The 8,819-nt window shown below is 42.3% G+C and overlaps 1 protein-coding gene across 2 annotated transcripts; it reads right to left on the bottom strand.

Annotated features, from left to right (window-relative positions):
• LOC102199852 (uncharacterized) lies at positions 1-7,306 on the bottom strand. 2 transcript variants are annotated; one of them, XR_311919.1, is made up of 7 exons: positions 6,933-7,306; positions 4,004-5,883; positions 3,496-3,589; positions 3,369-3,418; positions 2,463-2,531; positions 2,068-2,190; positions 1-1,974 (listed from the first exon to the last, which is right to left on the bottom strand). XR_311919.1 is itself a non-coding variant. In XM_005739962.1 (6 exons), exons 2-5 carry the CDS (start codon positions 5,879-5,881, stop codon positions 2,490-2,492), a joined length of 2,064 nt encoding a protein of 687 aa, XP_005740019.1. In that variant the 5' UTR covers positions 5,882-5,883; positions 6,933-7,306; the 3' UTR covers positions 1-2,190; positions 2,463-2,489. The 2 variants fall into 2 exon arrangements, 1 of the variants encoding a protein (XP_005740019.1); XM_005739962.1 differs by having other exon boundaries at positions 1-2,190.
• Positions 7,307-8,819: the final 1,513 nt, after the last annotated feature.

Raw genomic sequence — 8,819 nt, 5'->3', positions numbered from 1 at the left:
TTCAGTTTAACAGACTTTTATTATATAACTTTAACGATTTAGTAATTAATTAAGAGGAAGTGCAGGCATGAAACCAAACGGACCGTTTCCTTAAAAGCTTTTTAAACATTTCAGTCCGGTAACGACAAACACAGACGGACAGTCAAAGCTGCACTAGGCCACTCCAGCACTGCTAAAGGGTCAATTCACCCAAATCACAACTGATCATTATTATTATTAATTTTAATATTATTGATAATGATATTATTATCATTATTGAGGACAATGCATAGACCCTGGCAAAAGTTAAATCACATTTTTGATTTTTTTTTACCCATTCGCTGAACTTTTTAATCACCAAAACCTCCTCAGGCTGCCTGTTTTGGAAATTCTGACGTTTTCTCTTAGATTTAAAAAATTTGTTTTATATTTTAAAACTGTTTATTTTCATAGCTGCTTAATATAGCTTCCATTGTATTGCAAAGGCTGAATACAACAGCTGAAATAAACTGTAATTGCCCTTTAGCTTTCCAAATTCATCATTATACAAACAACTGAACTGGTTTTTGTCTGGGCTCAGCATCGGTGGTATAGAGTTAGTTACTAGTAATACAAACATTTCCAAATATTTTTCCTGGAATTAAAAAAATTCTTGTGCTCACCAGAGACGTTTTGGCCAAAATTAAAATCACCAGGACTGACAAAACTATTCAAACCAATTTTTAAAGGTGAAGTTTCTCACACTTAAGACACAAAACACTTTCGTTTATCACCTAGCCTTAAATAACAGGAAATTGATAGAAGTCAGCACTGACTAACTGCTGTTTACTGGGCTACAGAGCCCGACTGACTTTTGCCAGCAGGTGGCGCTAATGAATTGACAGTTGAAAAAAAATAGACCTAAAAAAAAAGACTATTGAAAGTTGATGATAATTAAGGGGCTGGCAAGAAAGCAATGTTCACGCTTAAGTCAGAAAAAATACAAACTTTAGGAATTTAAGTGTAAATTTCTTCCCAAATATACAATAAAATGAGATATGATGTCATTCTTAGATTACAGGGAATTGCAAGTTTCTGCCTTGTAAAATTCACATAAATCATAAATCTTCCATCTGCATTTCTGATTAAACTAATTTTTGGGGTGCAAATTTACTTTACTACCATAAATATTGTAGATTTTTTAAAATACATTTATTAATTGGGTGTTTTCTCAATTGCAAGGGTTTTTTGCCTTTTGTAAAACTCCTAGCATTAAAAGTAAAATCACCCACCTCAGCTATGCATTTAATCCACCCCCTTCAGTGGTAATAATATTCTATCATGTATCCCAGAAGCTTTACATTTATATCTTAGTTCAGCATTTTCCCATCACCCAAATTTCAAACCTCTAAATAAACGTGTGATTTGACTGAACCGACCCTTTAACTTTCCTTTATTTTTATTATTTTAAAAAAATCCTTCTATGTGAGATAAACACTGATAAACATCTTTTTGGAGAAAAACAAACTCCTGACACCGCTGAATGAAATGTGCTTGACTCTGGTGAATGTGCAGCTTGTTATCTCCATCAGCGAGGACAGGACGCCCTCGTTTCTAACTGTGAATCTTAGCTTAGTGCAGCTTTATTTAAATTTAAATAATTTAAGTAGAAAAGGGAAGAACAGACGGACATAAATAACAGCTGAGTAATAACTAGTAAAATTAGACTATAAAGTGCATCATAGCAAACAGCCGTGCATGCAACTGGAGGAAAATAAATTATGTTATGACTGAACAGGAATAGAAAAGTAGTACAAAAACAGTAGAAAAAAGTGGCCTCATATAAAGATATTATACTCTATACCGTACATCAATAAAGCTTATTTAAACTCTAACGTAATGTTCAAATTATAAACTATCTTTGTGGCTAGTCCAAGTGTGGATCTCCAAGAGGAGGAATAAATAAACACAAACCATCTCAGCTCAGTCCAGTTGGGGTAAGTGCCTGTTAAAGACCTACAGAAACAGAACCAAAGACACTTCTTACTGAAAATAAACCCAAAGTGGCCGCCTGCTTCCATCTGTCTGCCGTGATGGGTGAAACCTTACCAGAAGGTTTGTTCTTCTGCTCGAGCACACACGTACTTTAATTAGTGTTTGCAAAACAAGGGGAAAAAGAAAGATTAACAGCTGAGGTGAAGTCAGGCAGCTCCCGTCGCACCCTGAGGAGATCTGAGGACACAAACACAGGAGGACGACGTCAGGCAAGGACACGATTTTTTTCTTTTTAACGCTTTGAATTCACCTTATTTGGATACGTGACACAACTTTTGGTCCTAAATAAGCTCTTCAAAGTCCCCAGATTCCATTTATCAATTTAAAATGCATTAATAAACAGTGTTAGCACTGCTGCACATCCAGCCCACACACCCACAAAAAAAGGACTCTTAAACCCAAGTTTCATGTCCTGGTTTAAAATAAAAGTAAAGGTCGACAGTACAAACCTCCAGTGCCCTCATGTGTCCTCTGTGTCACCTCTTCTGCTGTCTGGTCGCACTTATGAACAGTTTGTTCTGTTGGAGACAAACGAACATCAGCCGCAAATAAAATGCCAAAATCAGGACGTTCACAAAAACAGCTCAGAAAAACAAAAAGAAGTGCAAACGTTTAACTCGTGCTGAGCTTTTAGACAGCATCAGCTACGAGGCTAATGCTAATGGGGTCAAATGCTGCAGTTCCTCTAACGTCCACTTGAGGCTTCAACAGCGAGCCAGTCCCCAACGTGCAACTTTACAGCAGAAATAAACGTTCAGCCTGCTACAGGGTCCAGTTTTGACCTCTGGTTTCATCCTACAGCAGGTGGACTGCTTTCTAAGTCAGCTGAGGCTTAAATTCCAGATGTGGCTGCTGCGACTGACACACTTACTCAAACTCCAGCGCCTCGGACTGCAGCTGGCATCGGCAGCGCTTGTTCTGCTCTGTAGATCTTCTGCAGGCTCGAGGGCCTCGTGAAGCAGGTGGAGCAGAACAAAGACTACTGCCGCCAGCTGCAGTTACAAGACGATGGAGTTTGGGAAGAAATCCACTGGAGAGACAGCAGTTTAAATGAATCAAAGTAAGACCTCCTTATAACCATTTAATAAGGCATTTAAGGAAAAGACACTGGACATGCACTTTTGATTTTAACTCTTCTGTTAAATAATTTAAAAAAAAACCAAAAAAAAAAAACCAGACTAAAATGTTTTAATATCCAGTTAAATTTCAAACTGCTTCTTTGGCCTCGCTGTGTGTAGCATGTGGAAACGTCCCTCTACTTTCACACACGCCTTTAAACATCTGCAAAAAGCAGCAACAGTGACCCCTGCAGGCCAAGCAGCTCCTCACACTCCACCTCATTGCTATGTTTTTACCTTGTGCTCTGGACATCTCATTGAGAAGTTTTCCTCATTGAGGACACAGCCTGGAAAAACAAAAGCAGGACATGAAATAACCAAAGGAAAGTCAGTACTGAGCATCACCGAAGTGCTGAACTCGTACCCGACTGGATGGCACATCTGTAGTGATAATTCCTGGGGCAGCCCTTCTGGAAACAGCCCATTATTGCGCCTGTTTGCTGGCAGGTGGAACAAATCTAAAAAAAGAAAAAAGAAAAAAAATATTTAAAAAAATATTCATATATTTATTCTGGCTCTCTGATAGAGTAGCTCTGCATGATTAAACAGTTCAGAATAATCCATATTTATGGCTGGCTCTCAGAACAGACATCTCCTCCTCACTTTAAGCCAGCTTTCTTCTGATTGGCTGTGTGTCGGAGATGACCCCATGAGGGATATCCACTGTTTATGACATCACACAGAGCCATGAGAAGAAAAGAAAAAAAAAAGTCTGTACCTCAGTGTTTGGGCTTTGAGGAGCTACTTGCTCATACACTGACCTCATAATGTGAAACTGTGAATGTTCATAAGAAACACGACCATCTTTGGGACTTTCAATAGATTAAAAAAAGAAAATCGTGTGATAAGGATCATATGTTCTCAGAACTTACCGTTTCCTGCGCGAGCCGCGCTCCCTCCTCCAACCCGTACAGCTTTCCTCGGATAAGGAAGACGCCGGCAGACCAGATGCCGCAGTCCTCGTGGATCCAGCACTCATCCAGGTGAAGAGGCACCTTTGGGGAGGCGTTGCCATCAGCAGCTCTGCTGTCGTCTGAGGGATTTACCCCTCGGCTTTTAGAGAGTCCGTTTAGCTCCTCCTTCTGGGCGTCCACGCTGGGATAGTAGGGGCCGTGAAGGTCCCCGAGGCCCATGACGTTGGCGGTGTGGCCGCACAGACAGCAGAACAGCGATGACTCGCACCGGCTGTCTGAGCTGAGCCGACCCGGCTGAAAACAGGAAGTGTTGGGAACAAACCCGGACAGAGACTTGCAAGCAGCCCGCCGCCCTCCTTCGCTGCTCCGAACAGTTGCCTCCTCCTCCCGGTAGTTGACCACAGTGCACGCTCGCCGCTCCAGGTGAACAAACGGGCAGAAACCGCCCGATTTCTTCTCCTTTTTGTCCTCTTTAGTTTTCACATATTTGAGCTTGATCTCAGTCTCTGTCGGAGAAAACAGAGACGAAGGCCCAGTCTGACGGCGGCGTTTCCTCCGCCACCTTGCGACAGTTTTTTTGCTCGCCACCGCACTCCTACAGGCTGAAGCATTCTGGTGCGGTGGCGGCGATGGTGGCGGGATCCTACGCTTCTGTTTTGTTCTTCTTAACTTTTTTGTTTTAGGAACTGCAAGCGGCTTCTTTCGTTTGTGATTAACGGTTTTTGCATTTGAAGCTTCGCGCTGATGCTGTGTCTCAATCTGCGGGGACTTCCTGTCTGTCCCAACATCTGCGTCAGACTCCTCTGAATGGCTTCTTGCTCTTTGTGGCGACTTCACCAGCAACTCGTCTGAGCTAGACACCCTCAAGACGTAGTCCATCACTTCATCGGAGTCGCAGCTCTCGTTGTATATACCCACAGCGTCGTGTTTGACTCGCCTGCTCAAGCTATGACGAGATACGTTACAGGTGAGCGGCGGGATTTCTGAGGCCGGCCTTCGTATCCTAGCGCTGCGGCGGACTTCGCTTTGCGGCGCTTTTTCGCTCTCACTCTGAGGAGGAGGAGTCTTCTGGTAGCATTTGTTTTTCTTCTTCTGATCAGTGACAGAAACTTCGATGATGTCGCTGTCATCGCTGGAGATGTCGACCGCAGATTCAGCTGTGTTGGCGTAAACGGCACCGAGGTCGGATAGGAGGACGACGGGCCGGGTGTGATGTACAGGAATGTCCACCGAGCTGTCCGAGGAATCTTCCGAGTACGAGCTGTCAGGGCTGGGTGAGCTCAGAGGCTGAGGTAGGTGGTAGCACGCTCGCTCTTCGTCGAGTGAGGATGCGGCGGGGGACAGGGGCTCCACCATGTGTGCCACGCCGTCCTGCATGAAAGAGCCGCACAGGAGCGGCTCCTTCGCAGCGGACACGAGGAAGATGACATCAGAGCCGCTGTCGCTCTCCTCTCCGCCGCTGCTTTCAGGAACGGGGCCACCGCTCTGCTCGGGCCCACAGAAACCCCGATGCCACAGGCTGCCACGGACTCCGTCGTGGTACAGATCCAGCCCTGGACCAAGCGTCGAGTTCATGTAGCCCCCCAAAGACTCTGGGCCGTCCTCCATGTCCCTGCAGCGCACGGGTGCTCCTGGCTGCGTGGAGAGCGAGCCGTAGGAGGAGGAGGAGGCTCTGGATCTGTACGAGGAGGCGAGATCTGTGCTCACTGGGCGTCTGTGGTACCACTCGGGCTTCTTGGCCAGGTCCATGGCTTCAGCGTGGCTGCGGGTCAGTGGGTTGTAGCTCTTTGACAGGTCCATCGCCATGAGAGGAGGATCCTGGGAGGACACATCCATCACTGCAACACACAGACAAGCAAAACCCTGTGATCCAGTTAGCACAGCTTCCCAGTGATTAAAAAAAACACCCCAAAAACACACAGATTGAAAACTGAAAACAGTCACTGGAAAACCAGAGCAACTGAAACTTTAAGAGCTGTTTTGTTAGTGGGTAACAAATAAGTTAACATTTAAAGCCACGTGTGCAACTTAAAGAATATTTATGGAACAGACAAAAACAATCAGTTCAGTGTTGGTAAACAATGGATGGTCATATGATCTGTTTGTTATTAATATGAGTTTACAGGTAAATGGTATAATAAAAAAATAAATAAAAAAAATGTATTAGAAAATAAGCATACAAACGCAGATATGCATAGACCTTTATAGCATGAACACATTACGATAAATCAATGAAAACATTTATTTATTTTTAAGTTTCTGCTGTCAGTCTCCAGGATTATCAGTAACAGTGATTGGCCCACAGTGACACTGTAATCCATCATTCAATTACACTATCCTTCTTTTTGCCTTTGTACAGCTATGACTGATTACAGACTGACCTTGATGCATTTCTGTTTTGTATTTTTGAATCATTTCCCCCCAAAAGCCACGCAATCAATAAAGTTAGACACGAAGTATCATTCCTTTTTTTAATTTGCATTTTGTTCTTTTTTTTTTTTTACCCGTGATAATCGTGACATGAAAACCAGCTCCTATCCAAGAAATATAAGACGATAAAGGATTTAGTTTCACAGTATCGTCCTTTCTCAATCAAATTTCGATGTAGATGTAGCTTACTATTATTTTATTTATTTAGCCGGACAAGCAGTAAAATATAAGCTACTTTTAAACAATACACAGGAAACAAATGTAAATATCACAATAATTTATATCTGATGACTAAGGATATGGCTTTAGTGACTGATGGATGAGAAAAAAACCCCAACTAATTAATCGATAAGTTATGTCAGCTTTTCCTCTAACAGGTAGGCCCGTTCACTCAGATGCCTCCTAAAACCTGCCTGTTACAGATGTTTTGCTGTTGTCAAACAGCTGGGGATCTTACCCCTGAGGTGTTGGCGGTTGGGGCGGACCTCCCCGATCCTGACACTGCGGACTTTAGGGTGACACCTTCCCCGGAGCAGCGCGAGTAGCGCGGTTAGCTAACGCAGCTCTCCAGGCCCATGGCCCGGACTGGATGTAAACAGCAGCGACGCCAGCCCCAGCTCATGCTAGCCGGACAGCAAGCCGACGTCGGCCCGCTACGCTGCTCCGAAACGCAGCCGATACTTGACGCGACGATGACCCGTGAACATTTCCGCGGAGGTGAAATCCACCAGGTAAACCCCGACCTGCTGCTACCATCGGTATTTTAAAGTTGTCATCATGGACGTCTCTTCCCTCCTTAGTCAAGCGACCGCGAAATAAAGCGGAAGAGAAGGTGGCGTCTTCAAAATAAGAGCTTCAGGAAACCGTCAACATCTATTTGTATTTCAACTTTGTGTCACCTTTACAGTCACACCGAGCTCAGCACTTCTGTTTTGTTTGATTGAAAACTTTGTTTGTAATCGTGACTTCACCAAAATATCTGTTACTCTTGTTTTTTTGATCATTTTCTTTTTAGTATGCTTATACTGAAGACTTATTTCACACTTTACCAAACTACTGTCCCATATCACCCAGAACATCCCCCAAAAAACTACAAATGTGCAGCTCTATGGGCGATTGTTTCTGCCACTTTTGTGGTGAAGACTTTTGTGGGAAAAAATGTGCCGGAAACAAACTTCCCTAAAGTATAGAATTTTGCATATTAATAATTTATTAACTGCATTCTTTTCAATAGTACCATGTAAAATGATGTTCATGGAAATCTAAAATAAACTCCTACGTCACACAAATGGGGCTTTTATTGTGAAATATTCACTTGGAAATCACCTTTAGCTTCCAGGTATCTTCACTCACTCCTTCTAGCTTTCACATTCTGATTCTTATTTACTGCTGCGTCTTCACAAAATGTCAGAATAACTTAATAAAAAAACTGTTACATTTTTATCTATTTATTTTTGGTACAAATTATTGCTGTTTTTTATTTTAATTAGAAGCTAAATAACGAAACATGTAGCTCTATGATACGGAGGGCCACAACTGCCAAAATAAAGGTAAATGTGTTGATAAAAACTTCTTATATACAGTGGTCCCTCGCTATAACACAGTTCACCTTTCGTGGTCTCATAATTTTTTTTGTGCAATTTTGCATCCTTTTTTCTTTCTTTCTTTTTTTTTTTTTTTTACAGCGACTGTGTTCTGCGTCCTGATTGGCTGCAGACCATTGTCAATCAATCTCGTGCTGTCCAGTACAGATGGCGTTCAGCTTGTCAAATTTACATAAATCTTCGATGCTAGCAGTGTGACTCTGAAGTGCTGTACTGTATGTTTGTAAGTTTTCTCCCCAACAAACACAAGAATGTCCATGAAATGTTTTGCACCGTCATAGGCTCCTGCGGGTGCCTTTGGTTTCATTCTATACTACTGGACTTATTTTTCTACGAAGGTTTGAACTTTAAGAGTGTTTAAACAAGAGAGAAAATTCTGAAAATGTTCGTGCCTGTATGAGTAAAGTGTATAAAGTGTGTAGTGAGGGGTTTTACGGCCTTAAAACATCCATAATAATTGTAAAAAATAAAGTTGGCTACTTTGTGGATTTCACCTATCGCGGGTTATTTTTAGAACATCACTCCCGAGATAGCTGAGGGACCACTGTATAGGAACCCAGTGCAATAATGAAAAGCATTTTACCTTTAGCACAATGGAACACAACATCGCTGGTTCAATGAGACAAATTCATTTAATAAAAATAATAGTTTTACAATAAAAACACTGCAGTGTTAAAGCCTGAATACAAATATAAATTACAGTGCAGCTGTATCAGCCAGGAAAGGAGTTTAATTTAAAA

This window comes from Pundamilia nyererei, unplaced genomic scaffold, assembly GCF_000239375.1.
Source record: "Pundamilia nyererei isolate P.nyererei 1_Seehausen unplaced genomic scaffold, PunNye1.0 scaffold00095, whole genome shotgun sequence".
In the NCBI taxonomy this organism is placed as follows: Eukaryota; Metazoa; Chordata; class Actinopteri; order Cichliformes; family Cichlidae; genus Pundamilia; species Pundamilia nyererei.
Note: the sequence above shows the minus strand (reverse complement) of the source record. Positions and strands in the feature narration are given on the sequence as shown.